Source organism: Puma concolor, chromosome B1 (assembly GCF_028749965.1).
Source record: "Puma concolor isolate L17-30 chromosome B1, mPumCon1.1.hap2, whole genome shotgun sequence".
NCBI lineage: Eukaryota > Metazoa > Chordata > Mammalia > Carnivora > Felidae > Puma > Puma concolor.
Window position 1 is genome coordinate 110,660,919 of NC_141670.1, and position 25,103 is coordinate 110,686,021.

The 25,103-nt window shown below is 39.1% G+C and overlaps 1 protein-coding gene and 1 pseudogene across 1 annotated transcript in view; both read left to right on the top strand.

The window, feature by feature from the left end:
• Nucleotides 1-5,189: 5,189 nt before the first annotated feature.
• On the top strand, nucleotides 5,190-5,541 carry LOC112858805 (large ribosomal subunit protein P1 pseudogene; annotated as a pseudogene).
• Nucleotides 5,542-6,980: 1,439 nt separating this feature from the next.
• ARSJ (arylsulfatase family member J) overlaps nucleotides 6,981-25,103 on the top strand; it is an 84,619-nt gene continuing 66,496 nt past the window's right edge. Inside the window, exon 1 of the mRNA XM_025921971.2 lies at nucleotides 6,981-9,086. Within this exon, the coding sequence (XP_025777756.1) occupies nucleotides 8,689-9,086 (398 nt within the window). The 5' untranslated portion in view covers nucleotides 6,981-8,688. The remainder of the gene's footprint in view (nucleotides 9,087-25,103) is intronic.

Below are 25,103 nucleotides of genomic sequence, written 5' to 3' on the forward strand. Positions count from 1 at the left end.
CCAACAATACATTAAAAATCATTCACCATGACCGAGTAGGATTTATACCTGGGATGCAGGGCTGGTTCAATATCCGCAAAACAATTAACGTGATTCAGCACATCAATAAAAAAAAGGACATATGATCCTCTCAATAGATGCAGAGAAAGCATTTGACAAAATATAGCATCCTTTCTTGATAAAAACCCTCAAGAAAGTAGGGATAGAAGGAGCATAGAGATCATAAAAGCCATATATGAACAACCCAACTCTAATGTGATCCTCAATGGGGAAAAACTGAGAGCTTTCCCCCTAAGGTCAGGAACAAGACAGGGATGTCCACTCTTGCCATTGTTATTCAACAGTATTGGAAGTCTTAGCCTCTGCAATGAGACAACACAAAGAAATAAAAGGCATCCAAATCGGCCAGGAGGAGGTCAAACTTTCACTCTTCGCAGAGGACATGATAGTCTATATGGAAAACCCAAAAGATTCCACCAAAGAAACTGCTAGAATTGATTCATGAAATCAGCAAAGTTGCAGGATATAAAATCAACGCACAGGGATCACTTGCATTCCTATACACCAACAATGAAGCAACAGAAAGAAATCAAGGAATCGATCCCATTTACAGTTGCACAAAAAAAAAAAAAACATAAAATACCTAGGAATAAATCTAACTAAAGAGGTGAAATATCTATACACTGAAAACTATAGAAAGCTTATGAAAGAAATTGAAGAAGGCACACAAAAAAGTGGAAAAAGATTCCACACTCCTGGATTGGAAGAACAAATATTGTTAAAATGTTGATACTACCCAAAGAAATATACATATTCAATGTAATCCCTATCAAAATAACACCAGCATTCTTCACAGAGCTAGAACAAATAATCCTAAAATTTGTATGGAATCAGAAAAGACCCTGAATAGCCAAAGCAATCCTGAAAAAGAAAACCAAAGCAAGAGGCATCACAATCCCAGACTTCAAGCTACACTACAAAGCTGTAATCATCAAGACAGTATGGTACTGGCACAAGAACAGACACTCAGATCAATGGAACAGAATAGACGACCCAGAAATGGACCCACAAACGTATGGACAACTAATCTTTGACAAAGCAGGTAAGAATATCCAATGGAATAAAGACAGTCTCTTCAGCAAATGATGCTGGGAAAACTGGACAGCGACATGCAGAAGAATGAACCTGGACCACTTTCTTACACCATACATAAAAATAAATTCAAAATGGATGAAAGATCTCAATGTAAGACAGGAAGCCATCAAAATTCTCGATGAGAAAGCAGGCAAAAACCTCTTTGATCCTGCCTGCAGCAACTTCTTACTCAACACGTCTCCAGAGACAAGGGAAACAAAAGCAAAAATGAACTCCTGGGACCTCATCAAAATAAAAACTTTTGCAGAGTGAAGGAAACAATCAGCAAAACTAAAATGCAACCGACAGAATGGGAGAAGATTTTTGCAAAAGACATATCAGATAAAGGGTTAGTATCCAAAATCTATACAGAACTTATCAAACTCAACACCAAAGAAACAAATAATCCAGTGAAGAAATAGGCAAAAGACATGAATAGACACTGCTCCAAAGAAGACATCCACATGGCCAACTGACACATGAAAAAATGCTCAACATCACTCATCGTCAGGGAAATACAAATCAAAACCACAATGAGATACCACCTTACACCTGTCAGAATGGCTAACATTAACTCAGGCAACAACAGATGTTGGCAAGGATGTGGAGAAAGAGGCTCTCTTTTACATTGTTGGTGGGAATGCAAGCTGGTGCAGCCATTCTGGAAAACATTATGGAGGTTCCTCAAAAAGCTAAAAACAGAACTACCCTACGACCCAGCAATTGCACAATGAGGCATTTATCCACAGGATACAGATGTGCTGTTTCGAAGGGACACATGTATCCCCATGTTTATAGCAGCACTATCAACAATAGCCAAAGTATGGAAAGAGCCCAAACGTCCATCGATGGATGAATGGATAAAGAAGATGTGGTATATACACACACACACACACACACACACACACACAAACACACAATGGAGTATTACTCAGCAATCAAAAAGAATGAAATCTTGCCATTTGCAACTAGGTGGATGGAACTGGAGGATATTATGCTAAGTGAAATTAGTCAGTCAGAGAAAGACAAAAATCATATGACTTCACTCATATGAGGACTTTAAGACACAAAACAGATAAACATAAGGGAAGGGAAACAAAAATAATATAAAAACAGGGAGGGGGACGAAACAGAACAGACTCGTAAATATGGAGAACAAACTGAGGGTTACTGGAGAGGTTGTGGGAGGGGGGATGGACTAAATGGGTAAGGGGCACTAAGGAATCTACTCCTGAAATCATTGTTGCACTATATGCTAACTAATTTGGATGTAAATTTAAAAAAATAAAAAATTAAATTAAATAAATTAAATAAATACATAAATAGTACTATCATTTAATTATTTATAATAAGTTTATATACCATATAAATTTATATACCATTCATAAATTAAGTTTATATGCCATTTACATATTTGTATTACTTATAAATAAATAAGTACTACCATTCAGGCAATTTCCTCAAACCAGAAATTGGGCATAATCATTTATTCCCCTTATTTTAATTCTCCAATCACTAACTTCTCTTGGTTTCACCACTGAGTATCATATAAATTGATATAATTTTTGTTCTTCTGATTTATGTGGTTCTTATAGTCTTTAATTCATATGACTTTTATAAATTCATACAATCCACAATTGGGAATGTGCTATTTTCTGGATACCAGATCAGGCACTTACTTTTACTTAGTAACCTTGACTCTAGATTTCACAGCTATCTAGACTCCTTGAGACCAGACACCAGCACATTTCGATCTCAGGAGGTCAGCACCTTAGACCTTTGGCCCATGCAACTGGGAGAATACTACAAATCCTGACGAAAGATATCACTATGGAAGAGCTGGCTTTAGAACTTAGTTTTTCCTTCCAGTCTTTCCCTTCAGTACATGTGAACTCAGCAGTGCCTGCCCACGCTATTGCCCCTGTCATTCACCCACTTAAGCTTTAATGCCTTTCCCTTTTTTCTTGGTCCTGGTGGCTTGGCTATACCCCAACTTTAATTCTTCCTTCCCTCTTACAGAATCTGACTGTTCCCTCAGATGTTCAGACTCTACATTTATCCACCCATTTTTCAGCTGTGTTCCCCTTATTACATTTGATAGATGGCACCAAACTCACCCATTAAGCAACCCTATTAAAATTTTTTGATGCTGTAGCTTCTAAGTCAGTGTTTTTCAAAACTCTATCCACACTAGAATCAGCTGGAGAGCTTTTCTTAACATAAATATTCCCAAACTCTGGATATTTTGATTTGTATCTTGGGTGGAGCTGGGAATTTCCTTATTTAAAAAATCCCTAAAGGAGTCTAATGACCAGCCAGGTTTAGAAATTGATATTCTAAATAGAAAATTGCTACATAAATAATACAGAATTTGACTTACAATTTAAGCAGTAAGAACAGATTTTAAAATTGTTGAAATTACCAGGTTTCTCACTGTAAAATTTTTGTTTAAATGTCTACTTTCACACGTTTGGAAAAAAAAAAAAAAAGATCTCTTCTTTGGCAGTTCAGATCTTCTGAGTTTCTAAAGTCAAAAACCTTGTCACTCTTGGGTAGCAATGTTTATGCATGGTTGAAACTTTAGTGTCACTCACATTACTCAAATTATTACAGCTTATTTCAACAGAGACTTTCCAAGAAAGGACAGTAAGTGATCCTTACTTAACAATTACTTAATCAGTAATTGTGCTCTCTCTCTAATCAGAGAGCTCTTGTTTCTTGTGACAATGACTCAAAGTAGCTTTAGTTCCGTAGTCTTTTTATTTCTTAAGTTTATTTCTTTTGACAGAGAGAGAGAGAGAGAGAGAGAGAGAGAGAGAGAGAGAGAATGTTATGTCCTGCTCAAAGGACCTCATCCCTTTTAATGCCCCCAAATCAAGTTCTAACCCTTCATACTTTTTCAAAGCTTTCCAATATATGGGGTGATCTGAACTTCCTAATATTACTTCCCATACTCTCCCAGTCCAAACATATCTCAGCCAGTTGGTTTTCTCTTTCCTCTTACCTGAAATGCCTTTCCCTTAACTTCTTCTCTTCTCTCCCAAATTTTAATTTTGTTGGTCCTTTCAGGCATAGCTTTAGTCCTACCTCCTGAGTAAGCCTCACCTGAATAATCAGTCCATGCTAATTTCATCTCTAAGCACTTCTATTTCTCTCCCTTTCTCTCTCCCCTTACTAAATCAAATGGTACCTTTAATTTTTATAATGCCATTCCATAACTATAGGACTGTGTAATGTGACTATATCTGGGCCGAAATAAATTTATGATGTGGTTCCATTAGTGAAGCTGATGCCTGAACACCAAAAATCCTGGCTCTAAAGTCAGAAAAAAACAGTTCAGTTATAGAGGGTCTTTAACCTGGGATTTCATGAGGACGCTAAAACTACTGCTTGGAGTGTATGAAACCCAATCCTATAATGAGAAATGTGAAGTTTCTGTGCTTATAATACCAGTATATGTACAATAATGTATAGTGCATTCAATAGCCTCTGATTTCATTCTGAAGGTATTCCTTATGGATGTGGGAATAACCATTACCCATTTCCCACTTTGGCTAGGGCACCCAACCAATGGATTTTCCCTCTGAGTCACATCTCATTTGGTCTGCCGTAGCATGACTATTCTTGTTTCTTGGCTCTTACTACTAATTGCAAATAGTTCTTAGTCTCCCCTAATATAGTACTGTTTATTCCAAAATGGCATTTTTAGGGCCAGAATTCTGCCCTTCTATCTTGAATGTGGAGAGCATGCATGCCTTGTGTAAAGATTAGAATTCTCCAACTCTGGCAGCTGTGTTCTCTCTGTGCTGTGTGGCTGGAAAAGACCTTAATGCCTACTTGTGGGAAGATTATCTTTTTGAAAAACATGGATTTTGAAGTCAGACAGATTTGCAAGTCTAAATTTCCTGTAAAAGGGGGATAGACAGCTTTTCCTCAGCTGCTGCTAACGTGCTCCATTCTTCTAAGGAAGCTACGGCCAGAATAGGGTGAGGCCCTCACTTCACCCTGTGACTAGCACAGCTCCTGGCAGCACCCACTCAGCACCCACCTGCACCATGGCCTCGGTCTGGGAGCTTGCCTGCTTCTACTCAGCCCTCATCCTGCACAACGATGAGGTGACGGGTCACGGAGGATAAGATCAATGCCCTCATTAAAGCAGCGGTTGTAAATGTTGAACCTTTCTGGCCGGGCTTGTTTGCAAAGGCCTTGGCCAATGTCAACATCAGGAGTCTCACCTGCAGTGTATGGGCTGGTGGACCTGCCCCAGCAGCTGGCGCTCCACCAGCAGGAGGCTCAGGCTGAGGAGAAGAAAGTGGAAGCAAAGAAAGAAGAATCCGAGGAATCTGATGATGACACGGGCTTTCTGACTAAACTTCTTCTGCAATCTGTTCAATAAAAAGCTGAACTCTTAAAACCAAAGCGGGTGTGGATAACAAAATAACAGCTCCTTCAGTTTACAGGTCACATCCCTGTACCACCCCACCCACTAACACACCCAGTCTAAGTCAGATTTCTTTGTTTTAAAATTTCTTCTAATTTTGTTCCTTTTCTTCAGAATATTTCAGAATAAACTCCAAACCTTTGGAGTTTGGGGATGATCTGTTAATCTCTTTCCATCAATGTAAACTCCACAAGAACACTGTGCCTGATTTAGCTGACCATTACTTTCCCAGCTTCTAGCATTGGCCCAGCTCCTCAGATATTTGTTCCATGGAAGAATACCTCATAAAATTGGTGGATAAGGAGAAGAGATAAAGCATATAAAGCATTATATAAATACTATACAGCATATGTGTGTATATTTATGTATACACACATATATATAAAATCATTAAATACAGCACGTGGTAGGTATTCCATGACTGTTAACATCATCATCATATTATTATTTACTCTTTCTTTTGCTTGAAACCTGAACTGAAAAGGACCCTCTTTTGGGGCGTCTGGATGGCTCAGTTTGTTAAGTTTCCAACTTCGGCTCAGGTCATGATCTCACAGCTCATGAGTTTAATCCCCACATCGGGTTCTGTGCTGACAACTCAGAGCCTGGAGCCTGCTTCAGATGCTATGTCTCCCTCTCTCTCTGCCGCTCCCCTGCTCACACTCTCTCTCTCAAAAATAAGTAGACATTTTAAAAAAAAAGGGACCCTGTTTCTTGCATAGTAACATGGATACTTCTTGTTGTATGTCACTGACCACTCCAACTAAAAGTGGCTAACCCATCTGAAATGTCTGCTGGCGTTCAAGCCTCTCGTTAGACCCACGAATCTGGAAGCCTTACCTTAGTGCTTTCCAATGTCCCAATATTCCGTTCACTCATTACATATTTGGTGATTTAACTTACCGAATTGCTAAGATCATATTTCTCACAGGTTTCTAACACTGCTCATCTCTCCACAAACTAATCAGAATGGTCTCAGGAAAGAAAATAGACTAGCAGAAGGCTACACGTTAGTAACATTAACTGTATGGAGCACACTGCAAGTTTCAAAGGTGCTAAGTTTCCATTTACAAATGTTTTGCCTAGAAACTAAATAGGAACTTTAGCAATAGGAAAGAATTAAAAATAAATTGGCTAAGTGAAACCTAGATTTATGCTCAGGCATTTGGGAGAATCTGACTTTTCATGTGTCAGCCCATAGTAGGTATTCAAGAAAGAACCGTTGAATAAATTTGGAGAAAGAAAAACATGTCTCAGTGGCTCTTGGCATCTGTTGCCTTCTCTCTCAATACATACCCTAAATCCTTTTCCTGACTGAGCAGAGCTTTAAAACCCCATAATTCTAGTACAAGCATGCAGATCTTCCCCGTCAGCACAAGCTTTTACAATACTTTCACTCCACATAGTTTTTAAAAAGTGATGAAGTTCCCTGAATTATTAGATGGGAAACTGTGGTTTCTTTACTGCAGGAGTACAGACTGGGCTCTCCGTTCTTGAGGGTGAAATGTGTAACTCCTCTTCCGCCCCACATTCTTGGCTGGAGACGCCCTGTGGGTAAGTTTGGGAAGAGGTAAGAATAAGGGGGCAATTTCAGTATCTTCACGTGGGGAGAAGCTAATGAGGAAGTCAGGCTGGAAAGGCCAGCAACAGGGAAAGGAAATTCAATTTAAAAACTTGTAGTCGAGGCTGCTGGAAAAAAAAAAAAAAAAAAAAAAAAGAGGCGGGGATAAAAGGAGTAGGAAAAATGGGGAGGAGGGGGGCAGAAGAGAGTAGTAAAGGAAAACTAGAAGAGTAGAAGAAAGGGTATGCTACGCAGTTTGTTGTTTCTCCTGCTCTTCCTCTCTCACTCCCTCCTGAAGCTAGAAAAAGTTTGCAAGCGCAGCCTTCGGGATGGGGGAGAGAGCTCTTCATTTACAGACCAACAACAAGAAGCGCCCGCTTCCCCCCTCCGGATCCGCGCCGCCGCGGATTTTCCCCTCTCCGGATGATGGAGGGCAGCCGGCGAAACCCAGAGAAGCGTTAGCCCTGGCGGATCCCGGATCCCGCAGGGATCGAGGAGGAGCGCGCAGCTTTCTCTCTCTCCCGCAAAGCCTCCCCTCCCTCCTCCTCCCGGAAGGGAAAAAGGAGAGCCCGAACCTCTAAACCAACCTTACCCCTCCCCCTCTTCCTGGAGGAGCTAAAGCAGAAAGTACCGTTCTGTGATTCACTGGACAAAAAAGAGGGAGGAGGCAGCCACGAAATCCCAGTGCCAAAACTAAGTAAGTTAGCTGACACAACGCACCCATCTTGCAGCGCCTCGGCCGGGTGCACCCACTCCGCGGAGACCAAGTGGGCTCGAAGTGGAGTGGCCACCGGGGCAGGAACCCCGCTTCGCTCCCTCCGCGCTCCAGAGGCCCGGAGGACTTGGTGCCCGAAGTTCCTGCAGAAAAAGGGTGGTGAGCCGTGGAAAGAGATCAGGAAACTGGGCTTTTATTCCCCCTTACTTCGCCGCCTAGTGTCGGGGAGACTGGCAAACGCCTTGGAGAGGACCGGGAGAAATAGAGAGCCCTGGAAAAGTGGAGAAAGTGGTCAGGAAGTCGGTGCACTTCAGGCAGCCGTTTATCTGTCAGGGTAAGAGCGCGGCGCGGCTGCTCAACCCTCCCCCTTCCCTCCCCCCGCCCCCCAGTGCCTTCCAGGTGAGGGGACCGCCGGACCGCCGGTCCCCCGACCTGTGTGCGCGCGCGGCTGCCAGAACCTCGCTCCTCAACGTCAAGGGCGCTCTGGCCACAAAAGGTCCCTACTCAAGGTGATTCCTTGCTAGACTTTTTGTCCCGAGAACTTTCGGGTGGAAGCCTTCACTTTTTTTGTGTGTGGAAGCTACTCAGGGGAGCGAGGAGGAGGAGAGAGTCAAATCCGACGGAAAAGAGCAACTCCTTGTTTGTCCGACGTCCCATCACTTGTAGAAGGTTGAAGCTGTTGGATGTGGTGACAGCCGAGAGGAGCGCAGGACTTCTTTCCAGGTGGGGACCGTCCACCGCCTGTGCGACCTACCCCTCTCCCGCGTGCATGTGTGCGTCTGCGGCCGCACCGGGTGCGTGGTTCTGCGAGTGGAGTCTCAGCCGGGACCCAAGTGAATGGCCCCCAGGGGGTGTGCGGGGCCCCCGCCTCCGCCGACTCCGCCGGCCTGGGTTTGGCCCGGAAAGATGCTAGCCATGGGGGCGCTGGCAGCCTTCTGGGTCCTCAGCCTCCTCACCTACGGTTACCTGTCCTGGGGCCAGGGCTTGGAGGAGGAGGAGGAAGGGGCCTTGAGAGCTCAGTCTGGAGAGAGGCCAGAGCCCAGCACATCTGCCACCTCCCAACCCCATCTCATTTTCATCCTAGCGGATGATCAGGGATTTAGAGATGTGGGTTACCACGGCTCGGAGATAAAGACTCCCACTCTTGACAAGCTTGCTGCCGAAGGAGTTAAACTGGAGAACTACTATGTCCAGCCTATTTGCACACCGTCCAGGAGTCAGTTTATTACTGGAAAGTAAGTGTTACTGCTTCATGTATTTATGCCTTGCAGAAATCTTAAGCATTTAACTAAGACCCCGCTCCTAATTTAAAGAGTAACAGAAAATATGGGGAACGAGAGAATGAATGAATGAAATGTGGTATTGATTTATGTTAGTATTAAAATGGATTCCCTGTTAGTGATCTTGAACGGCTTGTCACTAGTCTAGGCTCATTACTCTGCTTACTCTCAGAGCCTGCTGTGAAGTGCCCTCCAGGTTTTTAAACAAGATCAGGACATTTTGAAGTCTCACCTACCAACCAGATGTCTCCAGAAGGGGTCTCCTTTTCCAAATCCATTTTGACTTTTGAGCATGCTCAGATTTGTTTCACGTATCACAACAGAATTCCCAGTCACCATCACTGATAAGAAAGACAGACTAAAACGTTTCTGCAACTCTCGATTTGTTCTTAAATCTAGAATTGAATAATCAAAGCCACAGGTCCTCATGGCCAGAAAAGAGGTCAAGGAAATAGATGGAAGGTAATATAAAATCAGTGTACGAATGACTCTTTTTGGGTCTTTGGTAATTTTGTCTTAACTGGATCACTAAAGACGGTCATGTGCAATTACTAAGGCCATTCTCAAAATGCAGGGAAATTCAATGATAAATGTTCAACAGGAGTCAAATTTCATCTCAAGTTTTCTGCTGCTCTCACAGGTCTGGGAATTTTCTGGTTAACTCTAAGAAAAATCAAGTTATTTGGATGCTTAAGTAAAGCGTTTTTAATATTGTCGCTTTGCTTAACAGGTAAACCTTCTACTTAAGGTGTTCACTCATTTCCATATTTTCATTCTATCCTACTAGAATCTAGGTTATTGCTATTGATTTGGATGGCCAAAGTCAGCGTGTGGAACAGAGATAGACTAGGAGGTCTGGAGGTCAAGCTACCACTGGACAAAGATAGTGGGGAATCCTTAGTGGCTCAGTATATGTGTCCTGTGATTTCAGTCTCAGGGAACCCTGCTTCAGTGAAGTTGTTGTTGGAATTGAATCCTATAAAAGTAGCCAGTATCCGTTGGAAACATAAAGACTGTTTTGTAAGAATCTCTGTCTTGCAGAGACTTTTGCTTACAGCATGATTTCCACTGCTTAGCAAACTGTCAGAACTTAGCATCATTGCCAAAAAAAGAAAAGAAAAAATCCTATCCTTTCCTTTCTTGAGAGAGAGAGATTAAAAAAAAAAAAAGAGTCTCACTGTACTTCAGAGTAATTTTAAAGGTTAATTGTGGCGTCAGAAAGTCAAGGGCATTTGATATTTATAAAGTAGCAGATTTTGGCTGGAAAATAAGTCCATCTGGCGGCCTGCAGGTCAAGTTCTTCATGTCTAATCCCAACCACTCTTATATTTGGTTTATGAATTAAATGTGTCTTAAAATCCCACTGAACTTCTTCAATTAATTTATAGAATTTAGATTTACTCAGATAGCCAATGGTAGTTGAAAATATGTAAATGAATTATATGAATTTATCTTTCACAATAGAGCATATGCTTTAAGGCTTTTCACCAAATAAGAACATTTAGTTCCTAAACATCTTGTACTGATAAAATATCTAGGTTTTATCTTTTAAATTTTTTTTTTCAACGTTTATTTATTTTTGGGACAGAGAGAGACAGAGCATGAACGGGGGAGGGGCAGAGAGAGAGGAAGACACAGAATCGGAAACAGGCTCCAGGCTCTGAGCCATCAGCCCAGAGCCTGACGCGGGGCTCGAACTCACGGACCGAGTGATCGTGACCTGGCTGAAGTCGGACGCTTAACCGACTGCGCCACCCAGGCGCCCCTATCTTTTAATCTTTATGTTTGCCCAATAACATGAAACAGAAATGAAACTGGAAATAATTCCTAGCTTTTTTTTCTCTTTTTTAAATTGAACATGTTACACGATGTTGCATTTGATTCAGGCGTACAACATAATGATTCCATGACTCTACATTATGCTGCGCTCACTGCTGTGTGGCTAATTTATCTCTTTTGTCAAAGGGTGACTCTCTTGTTCTTTCAATGCAATCAAACATCTTATGAAAAGATTTTGTCTCCTGTTAAGATTTTCTATTCAGTGCAACAAATTGTGTAAGTGCTTTATAGACAAAAAGTTTAAATAGCAACTGTAATTCTATTTAAATTTTTATTTGAATTAAACAATTGAAGACATTTTCATTTACAGTTCTCTTTTTAGACTGGAACTTTCCTGTAAATGAATGAGATGTAAGAAAGAAAGTAGTTCTAGAAGCCCAGCTATGGGCCTAATGTGAATAGTGCAGTGCCCAGGGAATATGGTCATTTGTCCTCTTCAGGAGCACATGACTATACTCTCTGGATCTTCTCAAGTACAACAAAACAAAACAAAACAAAAACAAAACAAAAAACAATAAAAATCTAAATGGACTGAATTATTTTAAGAAAAAATGGGTTATGTAAAATATAAGAGGATTCAAATATCTTTGCATTTGTAAAGAAAGTTAAAATGATTGAAACGGAGACTACTTTTAATATTAACAAACCTACTCGCGTCAAAATGTAAAAATCTATTCCCTTATACTACACAAATCTGTAACAAATTCCAGATTCCTTTAATCATTTATATTATACTCGTCTGGCAATGTTGAATATCATTCAGACTGTCAGTAAGCACTAGCTGTGTGCGGATCCCTGTATTGAAGATCTGTGGAACAAGTAGGAAGTGGACCTTAATCTTTGGATAGTGGTCTTCAAATTTAAATCAACAAAAATAATCACTCAGAATGCTAGATAAAATGGAGATTTCCAGGCACAACCAGCAATTCTACTTCAGTATGTAGGGGGTTGAGCCCAGAAATCAATAGTGATTTAACAAACACCTCAGGTTATTGTGATGTTAACACTATTAATACAAATTAAGTGTTCCAGGAGAATGCATTTTTATCTTGTTTAACCTTTATAACACTATGAGATAGTTGCTGTTATTATCTTTTTATATAGTTATGGCAAAAGATTTCAAGAGAGATAGTAACGCAGGGGTTCTGTACATGGGGCTTTGAGAAACAGCCTTGTATGTGTTTGAAGTTGGCCTCATGATACAAAGGTTGGTTGAGAAAGTAGCTGCCTACATTTGATTTATTTCAAAGTAATTTTCCCACCTTTTGTTTTGTTTTTCACAGTTTTACACATAGACATGGATAAATGACATCATTTCTTCTTAGAATATAGTGACGTCTTCAGAAAAGTTTTGCAAAATTTAGACATGCATTTTATGTAGACTTTAAAGTAGGAAAAATTGGCCGTCTTAACCGAATTTATGTCTTTAGCAATAATTTTGTTTTTTTATTATTTTGTTATTCATTTTTCTACTTGAAATACCAAGATGAGCATTTTTATAAATGCAAAGGTAACTCAAATGTGTATTTGTAATAGGATATTGATAAATTTATTTCTTTTTAAAACAAGCCCTTCCTATTGCAGAGGGTAATCACTCTCCTGACTTCTAACACCTCAGGTTAATTGTTGCCTATGTTTAACTGTATCTTAATGGAATTATAGACAATGTACTCTTTCATGTCTGGCTTCTTTCTCTTTACATTATGACTGTAAAACCTTTCTGTGTTGTTGCCTGTAGACATAATTCATTCATCTTCACTACTGAACAGTGTTCTTTTGTACAAATATACTACAATTTATTCATCCAGTTTACTGTTGACAGACATTAGGGTGGTTTCGTGTTGAGCCGTTATGAATAGTGTTTTCATAAACATATCTGTAGGTGTTTGCTGGTGAACATATGTATACATTTCTCTTGAATATCTATGCAGTTGTAGGATTGCTGGGTTATGGGAATGTGTGTATTTGTTTTCTATCAATACTGCCCAACAGTTTCCCAAAGTGATTCCACCAGTTTATACTCTTAGCAATACATACTCTCAATAATGTATGGAGAGTTCTATTTGCTTCACATCTTTGTCAACATTTGATACTGTCTTTTTTGTTTTAGTTATTCTGATTGTTATGCACTGGTATAACAGTATGGATTAAATTTGCATTTCTCTATTGGCTAATGAAGTTGAGCATCTTTTTGTATTTTTATGGACTATTTAGTCTTTTCCTATTTTCTCATTAGGTGATTGCTTTTCTTTGTAGTAGTTATTAATATATTTGTTTCTTTGTCAGATATTTAGGTGTTTTTTTTTTGTTTTGTTTTGTTTTGTTTTGTTTTCCGATGCAAACACATGAGGGTTTATTTGCAAGTTCGAGCTTGGGCCCAAGTATACCCGACACAGCGGAGCAGGGACTTGGACGACTTTGTCAGATATTTGCACTGCAGATGTCTTCTTCCACTCTGTGGCTTGCTTTTTCACTCTTAATAGTGTCTTTTGACAAACAGAAGGTTTTAATTTTATTGTAGTCTAATTAGTAATCTTTTTCTTTTTATGTCCTATTTAAGGTATCTTTGACTAAACCAAGGTCATGACAATGCTCTTTTTTTTTTCCTAAAAGTTTTATTGTCTTATTTTTATATTTAGATCTATAATTATTTGAAATTAAATTTCTGTTATGGTATACGTCAAGATTCAAGATTTGTTTCCATGTGTACCTCCATTTGGCCCACACTATTTGTTGAAAATCACTTTTATATAAATCAGATAAATGTAGACATTGGGTCTTATTTCTGGACTCTATTATGTTCCATTAGTCTCTTTGTCTATCCTTTGCCAATACTACATTCTTAACTACTGTAGCTTTATAATATTGATATCTGGAATTAAGTTCTCCTAGTTGTTCTCCTTCAAAATTGCCTTAGTCCTTCTTTACCAGTTCATTCATTGTAATATGAAAGAAGGGAAAATATGGGTGTACAGATGCAAATAGCATGGAAGATTTGGTTTTGGAATATGAAGTAGTTCTTTTCTGAATTATACTACTTTCTAAGTGAAATAACAAATGAGGTCATTAGCTAAGAATAAAGATCTGGAGGTTTAAAGACAGAAATAGAAAATATTCTTCCAGGAGAATGAGAAAGTGAATTAAGTAGAGAAATGCTGTACAAATATGGGGCACTCAGCTGAGCCCACTTGAGATTTGTGGTCATAACTTTAAACAGAAACTAGTTATTGTCTGTTTTTCTCGTGCCATGGCCAGGTGCTGGTGTGCAGAAGAATCGCCATTGAAGAGGTAGATTTAACTAGATTTGGAGCTTTGCTAAATGAATAGAGTGGGATCATGGACTCTAAACTTGGCAAGGAAAAGGGGAAGACTAGGAGGGAATTATGTTCTCTAGAAAAGTGCCAGGGTCGATGAATTTGCTATCTGGCTGGGGTCAAGTGAGACACTCTTATAAAGTTGAAAAGCAAGATAGATAATGGTAGTTGGAGAAGTGTATGCTTGGGATCAAAGTTGTGTGAGTAGCACAGTTTGGGGAAATGACAGGGGGATGGATACTAAGGTGAGATTGAAGAAAAAATGTTTGGAAATGAGGAAGGCAAGGTGTTAGAAGGGCAAGGTATTGGATGGATCACTTCAGTGGATATTGAAACCATTAACAACAATGAGAGAAGTAATATTCAACAGGACAGTGAACCAAGTGCTGGAATCATTTATGACTGAGAGGTAAGGGGCAGGGCCTGGAACTGGGTAAAGAAGTCAGACAGGGAAGATAGTGAGTCTATAATCTGTTGCCTTGGTTTTCAAAGGAGTTGAGCTTTTAGAAGGAGACAAGAGCCAAAATTGCCTGGAAGTGTCAGTGAGGAGCTAAGAGGACACCCACCCCTGTTTCAGGCTCTGTGATAATTGGGGTATGGGTAAAAGAACAGCTCCAAGTTGAGAGGATGTCAGGGATACCCAGCAATCAACTAAAGCAAGAAGGTGGAGAGAATGTCCAGGAAAGAGGGGAGGTCATATTGAATTTTGCTAATGGCATACTTTCAGTAACAGAAGGCTTCTTGGCTAGGGTTAGAGAGGAGAGGAGAGGGATTGATTGAATCAGAGTAGAGGATGTACAGAGATACAAACCCAAGTGAAGAATGATACATTGAGAAGACTGGAGTTATAGTGAAAACACAGATGGTGCTGAAAAGCACGTTGGTTTTTTTTCCCCAGAAGATCTCCTAGGAAATTAGTGTTCAGTTTTCATTATAGCCTCATCCTGGAGAGTGACTGAGCTGGGGACTCCTGGCCCTTCATTGCCAACTACTGCAGCCATAATCGGGCACATAATCAGGAGCCCTGGGGGCCTCATTTGGTCCAGGAAGATAGGATCCATGTAGACTTCCTCTGTAGACTGCAATGGGCAGTGGAAGCAGGGGACCATGTCTGTTGGGAGTTTATAACATATTGTTTGTAGATAAGAAATTATCAATTAATGGGGCTCCTGGGTGGCTCAGTCGGTTGAGTGTCCGACTTGATTTTGGCTCAGGTCATAATCTCTCATGGTGCGTGGGTTCAAGCCCTATGTCAGGCTGACAGTACAGAGCAGGCTTAGGATTCTCTCTCTTCCTCTCTCTCTGCCCCTCCCCTGCTCGCATGCATGCTCTCTCTCAAAATAAATAAATTAAAAAAATCAATTATCAATTAACAATTGTTCTGGTGTTGAAAACCTTGAAAAAGTAATTGAACTCTTTCAGCCACTCTCATAGGAGAAATATTCAAGGAAGCTAAGGGGAGTAGGGTTCAATTATTTCATTTCATAGGCATGCGGGTACACATTTTCCCTCTACTTGTATTGTAAACATAACATCAAGAGTCATGCATGCTTTCTCTCCCATCTACTTCTTTTATCCAAAGCCTAGTTTTAAGTAGGGTTCTACACACTCAGAGTACACAATAAATATCAGTTACTAAGAGTTCACTTATTACATGCATAAATATTTAGTTAATGCATAAACATTTAGAGAAATGTTTATGGTTAAAAGTTTAGAAGAAACAATTTTTTTCCAAGGCTCACTTGGGCTTTGGCAAATGAATGTAACAACAAATGGAGAGGGTGGCTTTAAAACCTCACATATCCATTTCAAAAAGAACAGCTCAATAGAGGAGACAATTCAACAAATAGCTCCCTCTTCCTATTTGATCATATGGGTTTTTCTGACAATAGAATCATGGTCTAGTAAGCTATTGGCACACTCTTGTAATCCAAGTCCCTAATTTTAAATGAGGCTTTTTAAAAAGATTTCCTTTGAAATGAATCTCTATTCAGGTGATCCTGGTGAGTTTCCTGAATGGCTGCTCTGAAAGGTGGAAATTTATCCAGGTGTAGAGAATTGAGAACATTTTGTTTCATCCAAATGACCTCTTTGAGAGAGATCAAAGGTGAGAGAAGCAAAAGACATAGAGCCCCTGCTTCTAATGTGAGCTCAGTATGAAAGCCTCTTTTATTTCAAAGCTTGATTTCATTCATATTTTTCCTATAGCAATATTCCAGAATTAATTTCACTACGATCTTTTTCCGTATTTCACCTTGATATAATTATTGTGTATTGCAATGTCCTTCTATCATTGTAGATAGTAAATATTCCCAATAGTGTTACTTTATTGAGACATGCATTCCCGTGTGCTCCATTGCAAAAAAAGACTTTTTACCTCATTTACTTCCTCTCTCTTCTAATTCACCCAGCATATTTGCTTTACTCAAACATGACTCTCATTACATCACCAGCCTCAGCAAACACCCTTCCTGCCTCACCACTGACTACCAAAGAATAAGAAGAGAAATTAAGTCTTACTGACAACCTTATCATGCTAGTCATTTTTCAAACATCCTGTCATTTGATCTTCATGGCTACCCTGAAGGTAAAATATTTTTATTGAAAAATATTTATGAAATATTTAACAAATGTCTTCCTTTCATGGATGATATATGAAAGTTTTAGAGAAATTACCTAAATTGATCATGATCACACAGCCACTAAGTGGTAGGGCCTGTATGTGAACCTATACTTGTGTGGTTTCAACAAGACCCTTGCTGTTTTCATCACATCATTCTGCACTATATGAAAATTGTAAGCACCTTAGTCAAGTCTTTAAAAAAGTGTTTAGCCTTATTTTCCTCTCTCAACCTTCACACTCAACCCCAGCAAAGAGAATGATTCAGTTTCTTGAGCACGTTACATAGTTCACTTTCTTCTTTCTTTTGCACATACTGTTTTCACTTCTTGGAATTCATACCCTATCTCTCTTTGCCCAAATGTCAGCCACTCAGACTCACCTAAAATACCACCTTTCCTGTGCAGTTTTCCATGGTTCCTTAGCCAGAAATAATTTATTCCAGCGATTACCTTTCATAATTCTTTCTATTACTGTCTCATTATGCATGATTTCCCCCTTGTTCATAGCTGTCACTGAACCTCGTACCTCCCTTGCCAGTCAGTCCCCAGAACAGACCCTGATTTATAATCTCTGTAAATCTCACAGTGCTTTGTACTAATAGACAATAAGCATATGTGTGAAAAATGAATGAATACATGAATTAATGAATAAATGATTATTTCCTTCTGACAGGCAATGTGATAGAGAAGAAATAACATAGAATTTATAGTGAGGAAATATGAATTACAGTGCTGATTCAATGAACAAGTTCCTGACTGTGACCTTTAATAAGTAGTTTAATCTTTCTGAGACTCCATGGTTACATCTGTAATATAGGAATAATGGTATTATTTATATTACTAATCTCAAAGGTTATTCCATTGGTCAAATGAGGTAACATGTGAAAACATTTTGAAAACTTTTAAGTTTATATAGTTTTTAAGTAAAAAGTCTTTTAAATTTGGAGCTACCTCTCCATAATCTTTAATTACGTACAAACTTTAAAAGAACAATTTGGTCTTTTTAAAAGTTTTCTGTAGAAGAGTCGTATCTCTTTTCCAATTTCTATCTAGCAGTGCAGAGTTAAAATTAAATACCATATGCTTTAAACTTTATACATTTTATCCACCAACATTTTTCACATAATATTATTAGTTATGAGATGTTCGGGAAGGTGACTAGGGGTATATTTTTTTTAAAGCTTCTGCACTTGGAGATTTTGTGTGTTGTTATCATCATGCTTGGCAGAATCTGATGGAATACTGCTAAGCTCATGACAACTGAAAGCAGATGCATATTTAAACAATAAGTTAAGACTACAACACTAAATGAGAAGTAATGGACATAGAGAAATGGAAAGATTACTTCAAATTCCTTCAGTCAACAATAACTTTTTTATTGAATATCATCAACATATCTCATTCAGTTTTGAATGCCAGTTCACCCTTGGGACTACCACTCAGTAGGTATGCAATGGTTTTGAATTAAGATATTGCTCTTGGCTTCATGGGAATTGGAATTTTATATGCTCTATGGCCACTATTTCAGTCACCTCCAAAATGATTATATTGCCTGCAGCATCTGACTCTAACACTAGGACGTGAGTGAAATTTCAACACAGTCGAAATCATACCACTCCCCTGCTTACAATCCTTTAGAAGCTGCCATTATCTGTAGACTAAAGCCCAATTCCTAAGCATTCTATATAAGGACTTTTAAAATATGGCATCTGATATGGTTCTGGTGCAAGCTGCCAACACATTCCCATTTATACCTTCTTTGGGTTATCACTGCCAGGGTACTTACACTTACCCACAAGGGCTATGCCCCAAATCCTCCTTTTTCCATCTAAGCATGGAATATTCCTCACTCTCCTCTGGGAAAATGCTACTGCATCTTTCCAGACCCTCTGCTACCTTCATCTCCTCTCCAATCCTTCTCTGATCGTTTCTTTACCCCACACCAGGCAGAATCAAGTGCATTCTTCTGTTTCTGCAACCTTTCCTCTCTATTTTTATAATAAATTCCAATTATTTTATTTACCTGTTTCCTTCAAATTCCAAAATGTACAACAGCACACTAAACTGTACACTTCTTACCACATAGTCTATTTTTTAAAAATATATACCCTAGTGATTAAAAGCAAGGATCCTGTAAGACATCAGCCATGTAACTTAAGCTATATGTGCCTCAGTTTTCTCATGGGAAGATGGTCATCATAATTATAATACCTACTCAAAGGGTTTACTGTGAGGCTTAAGTGGGATTGTGTAGGAAGAACACATAGAATAGAGTCTGCCACATAGAAACCCATCTATATATGTTCTATATATTTATATATATAAACCTTGATTATCTTGGTTATCACCTTCATGCTGGACAACTTTAAGCTATCCAACAGATAATTAGTGTTGATAATCAGACTTTCAATAAATATTTATTCAATAATTGTACTGAATCAAGTGAAAAGCTCTTAATGAGAAATATCAAAAATATGGTAAGTGTATATGAGTCACATACTTGAGTTTATTCTGAATTTTAGGAGCTTCCATATTTTTCATTGATTAGTACAATGACTTAAAATTTTAAAGGAATTTGTTTTGTTTTTAAAGTTTATTTATTTATTTTGAGAGAGAGAGAGAGTGAGAGAGCAAGAGAGTGCACACACACATATGAGCAGGGGAGGGGCAGAGAGAGAGGGAGAGAGAGAAAATCCCAAGCAGGCTCCATTCTGTCAGCGCAGAGCCCCATGCAGGGCTTGAACCCACAAACCATGAGATCGTGACCTGAGACAAAGTCGGTCGCTTAACCTACTAAACCACCCAGGTGCCCTAAAGGAATATTTTGATTTAAAAATTGTCAACATCTGGAGGCGCCTGGGTGGCTCAGTCAGTTAAGCATCTGACTCTCGATTTCGGCCTAGGTCATGATCTCACGGTTCATGGGATCAAGCCCCACGTTGAGCTCTGTGCAGCCCAGAGTCTGCTCGGGAATCTTTCCCTCTGTCTCTGCTCCTCCCTCCCTCCCCCTCTCTCTCTCCTTCTCTCTCTCTCAAAATAAAGAAATAAACATTTAAAAAAATTGTCAACATCCATATCACCATTGCTGATCAACTGAGATTTGATACTCCATTTAATAGAATTAGGTAGACATAAATATTCAGATTGGTAACAACCTGTAACAATTGTTCAAGTATAACTTTAAACTATTATATTCAGAGAAAGCAGCCATGTTAAGTGGAAGTTATTTGAGAAGCAGTTTGCTATGTGGAAAGAACAGTAGGCATAGGGTTGAAGACCTGGGTCTAAATACTAATTCCCACTTACAGTAAAACTTTAGATAGGTTACTGCATGCCTCCGAGTTTCCTCATCAAATGAGCATAATAAGAGCTAACAGACCATTAATTTCTGGTTTGGTTATTATATTAAATGAGACCTTGTTGGTGAAAGAGCATAAAGTATTGCCTGACATATAATAGATGCTTCATACATTCTAGTTTTAGGTTTAGCTGAATTCTATGGGGCATTTATTTTGAACAGAAAAGGAAAAATCTTTCCAAATTCTCAACTACTCTTTTAAATTTTTTCCAAAGTGGGGATGTGTAGAGCCTTACCACAAATTATATGACAATACTCAGGAACCCTTTGGGTTTACCTTATGTAGGCTTTATAAACCTTTTCTTGGGTATGTGATATGGCAGCAACACAGTGATAGAATTCTTAGAATGCAGATGGATATCACACATAATGTTTTTTCAGCTCCTTCATTTTATGACAATGAATGAGACTCTTTTCTCCACTGACCAAATAGAATCAATAATAGTGCATCTCTATCATAACACCAACACCGATCTACCAACCACCTGGGCCTAGTAGGGAGACAAGCCAGAAAATAATCACTAGGTCATTGCCCCCTTGCTGAGGAGATATACTGATGTGCTTTCTCAATACTTGGTTGGTGTCAGGCTGGATTGGAGAGGGTAAGGTAATCAGACCTGGGTAAGAAGGAGGCTGAGGAAACTGACTGGACGCTATGGGAGTACTGGATTGTTCCATGCAGTGTCCAAAAAGGCTTTGTGAGCATGATTTGGCAGCATTCAGTGTCCAGTAAGGTCCAGCGAACAGGTAGGCATAGCAGCAGGAACATGAGTGGCGACCAACACTTGATTAAATTTATCACCACATGGGGCGCCTGGGTGGCGCAGTCGGTTAAGCGTCCGACTTCAGCCAGGTCACGATCTCGCGGTCCGTGAGTTCGAGCCCCGCATCGGGCTCTGGGCTGATGGCTCAGAGCCTGGAGCCTGTTTCTGATTCTGTGTCTCCCTCTCTCTCTGCTCCTCCCCCGTTCATGCTCTGTCTCTCTCTGTCCCAAAAATAAATAAACGTTGAAAAAAAAAAAATTTAAAAATTTATCACCACAAATTGAAAATAGGCACTCAAAAATGCACAGCGATCTTCTTAACTCCCTCTAGTATGTGTTCCAGTCTTTAGGACTACCATTTCAAAATTTCCCATCTCCTCAAATTGCCAATATCCTCTCATCAGCTCATTGCCTTACTTCAAAATTCCATTGAGACAACAGAAGCAATAATGAATACTCTAAACCATAATATTAATGTATACTATAAATTATCTATAATTTTAATTTATTACAAATTTATAAAAAGACTTGCCATAATCTTGGATCAGAAGACCTCAAGAATTTTTAAATTGTTTTATCATACTTTAAAAAATTATCTTTGGGGTTGAATGTTATAAGATTAAAGACTGTGTTATATTTTTTGAACATACCAGGTTCTTGCACAGAATAAGTATGTATCATAAAAGTATATGAGCTGAGTGTATCAGGCTCATCAAATTAAAGTGTTTTTTTTTTTTTTTTGGTTTAGATAATTTTTAACACACTTGAAATATAAGCTCAGATACTTGAAATCAGTTTTGGTTTTTACTTTCTTTTTATTTGTTTTTTTGGCTTTGGTTCTAGTTTGGTTGCATTTGCAATGCTCTGAAGTCTAATTTAATCATAAATTTTTCTAAGAGATTAGTTGAAGATAAAATCTTGGGAGTAGAGAAGTAACATTTACTTGGCATTTAACAAGTGTTAAGAAGTGTATATGTGTGTGTGTATATATATGGGGGTGTGTGTGTGTGTGTGTGTGTGTGTGTTTATTTACTTTGAGAGAGAGAGAGAGAGAGCAGAGGAGGGGCTGAGGGAAAAGGAGAGAGAGAATCTCAAGCAGGTTCTACTCAGCACAGAGCCTGAAATAGGACTCAGTCCCATGAATTTGAAATCATGACCTGAGCCAAGATCCAGAGTCTAACACTTAACCAATTGAGCCACCCAGGAGCCCCAGGAAATATATATTATTCTCTAATCTGTCTATGTATGTATCTCTCTTTGTCCCAATATGTATATAGGCCTCATCACTCAGGGGTAAATATTATTAATCACATTTTATATATGAAGAAATCAAGCTCACAGAAATGAAATATCTTGGCCAAGACCCCATACATAGTAGGTGATGAGACTAGAATGCCAACCTTAACACTATGAGTGCTCCACCACATTGCTCAGATGGTTGACAGGGTAGGTTTAGTATAGCTGCACAGCTTATCTTTAGAGTAGAAATCAGTAAATATCTTATTGAAGTAAAGCTGTAACAGACTAAAATAGACATAGCAATTCTAAAAGGCAGAAATGCATTTTCAAATTGGCTTACTCACACAATTTCAGGAAAATTGAAGGAAGTTCTTGTTATCCATTTGTGTCATATCTAAATTAAGGATGACACTGTTAGTTTACCTTTCAAAATTTGTACTACTTAAATTATTAGTCAAACTACATTTTCTCATATTGAGGTGAAATGAAGAAGTTAAATGGCCCATGAGGTACTTAAAATATAATCCCAGCTCTATTATTTTAAGCTTACTTATTTATTTTGAGGGGTGGACGTGAGGGGCAGAGAGAAGACAGAGAGAATCCCAAGCAAGCTCCACATTGTCAGTGCAGAGCCCGACATGGGGCTCAAACCCACAAACCGTGAGATAATGACCTGAGCCGAAATCAAGAGTCTGATGCTTAACCATGTGATTCCAGCTCTATTTTTGTTACTGTGTTTTGAAGTAATAGTTGTTTAGTCCCTATAAAATGTTTTGTTTAATTTGACTTTGAAAAGTTTTAAGGATTTTTTTCATATGTATTGTTGACTCTAACTTCTTAAATATTAACAATTAGATACTTAGAACTGTAAGATGTATGTAATAGTGTGGTGCATAAGAATCACCCGGAGAACTTGTTAAAACATTAATTCCTCTGGGCGTCACCCAGAAATTTTGTTTCAGAAGGTCCTGGGTGGGGCCTGAGATTCCTCATTTCCAATAAACTGCCTGGTGATGGTGAAGTTGCTAGTCTGGAGACCACAATGAGTGCTGAGTGACACTGCGATACAGTTTTGGTCTCCTAAGGCTCCATGACACTTTATTGCCATCTTTTTTTTTTAACATTTATTTATTTTTGAGAGACAGAGCACAAGCAGGGGAGGGGCAAAGAGAGAGGTAGACACAGGCTCCAGGCTTCGAGCTGTTAGCACAGAGGCTGAAGTGGGCCTGGAACCCACGAACCATGAGATCGTGACCTGAGCTGAAGTTGGACACGTAACCATCTGGTCCACCCAGGCGCCCCTGTTTATTGCCATCTTTACTTCTTTCTTTTTTGCCACTATTTAGCACCCACTATATGCACAAGTCTGTTTAAATACCATCCGACTAGCAAGCACAGTTAATTCTTGAGGCTTTCTTTACATCCTCTACAGTTGAAGGCTTGTTTCAGGTCACATAGATCTGGCTCTTGGAAGAGACAGCTTCTCTATTAATGCGCTTCTGCTCTCCCACAAAGTGGATGATAAAAAGATTCCAATTTTGGGCAAAGCAACTGGCACAAGAGCAAAAGCAATTGAATTTCTGAGAACTGAATCATGAAATTAAAAGTGCTAGGAAATAAAGATATTTTAGCACATTGTTCTCTTTTAGAACCTTTCTACCACAATGCCGACTTAGAGAAAATGGACATTTATTTTGAGGTCTCCTTTAAATCAGTAAATTAAGAATTTTAGGGGCGCCTGGGTGGCGCAGTCCGTTAAGCGTCCGACTTCAGCCAGGTCACGATCTCGCGGTCCGTGAGTTTGAGCCCTGCGTCGGGCTCTGGGCTGATGGCTCAGAGCCTGGAGCCTGTTTCCGATTCTGTGTCTCCCTCTCTCTCTGCCCCTCCCCCGTTCATGCTCTGTCTCTCTCTGTCCCAAAAATAAATAAACGTTGCAAAAAAAAATTAAAAAAAAAAAGAATTTTATCTAATTTGCCTCAGTTTCAGGATGAGTTCAGGTATATCCTAATTCTTAAAAGTGTTGTAGCTAATCTGAATTAGCTGAAGAATTCACTGTCATCATTTACCTTTAAATGAAATCGGACCATTTGGTTCAGTAGTCTCACATTTGCTAAAATAATTCAGTGATTTGGTTTTAACAATAGAACTTCTCAGATCTCTTTTCTGATGTGGCTCTGAATGATCACAGATGCCAAGATAACAAAACAAAATAAATAAATGATTTAAACTTAAGGTTTTTTTTTTAAGACAAATGTTAAGCCTCACCACAAATCTATGAGGAAAGGGAATGTTAATATTTCTTAGTCTTACAAAGGAGTCTCCCAAGATTAAATGTAAACCCTTAGAAGTTCTGTAGAGGAGAAAACTATACTTTGACTACTTCATCACACTCACGTGTAAGCTTTCATGAAGTTTCCATTACCAGTTAATGGTTCCTGAGGTAATCACCCTTAACTTAATTGAGCTTCTTGTTTTTATTTCCCTGAGATTCATTCATCATTCATTCATTCATTCAATATTGAGCACCTACTCTTTGCCAGCTACTGTTCTAGGCACTGGGAAACATATCATTCAACACACCCTACAAAAATCCCTGTTCTTGTGACATATATATTTTAGTGCAAGGAGAAACAAGTAAGTAAAATATATAGTATACCAGAGGATGATATGCTCTGTGAAGGAAAATGTAGCAAGAAAGGGGATGGGAGTTAAGAGGGCAATATTATGGAGGTCACAGAAGGCTTCATTAAGAAATGAAGTGAAGGAGGGAGTCTTGTATATTGATGCTCTGGGCAGACACAACAGTAAATGCGTAAGCCCTGTGGTAGGAACACCTT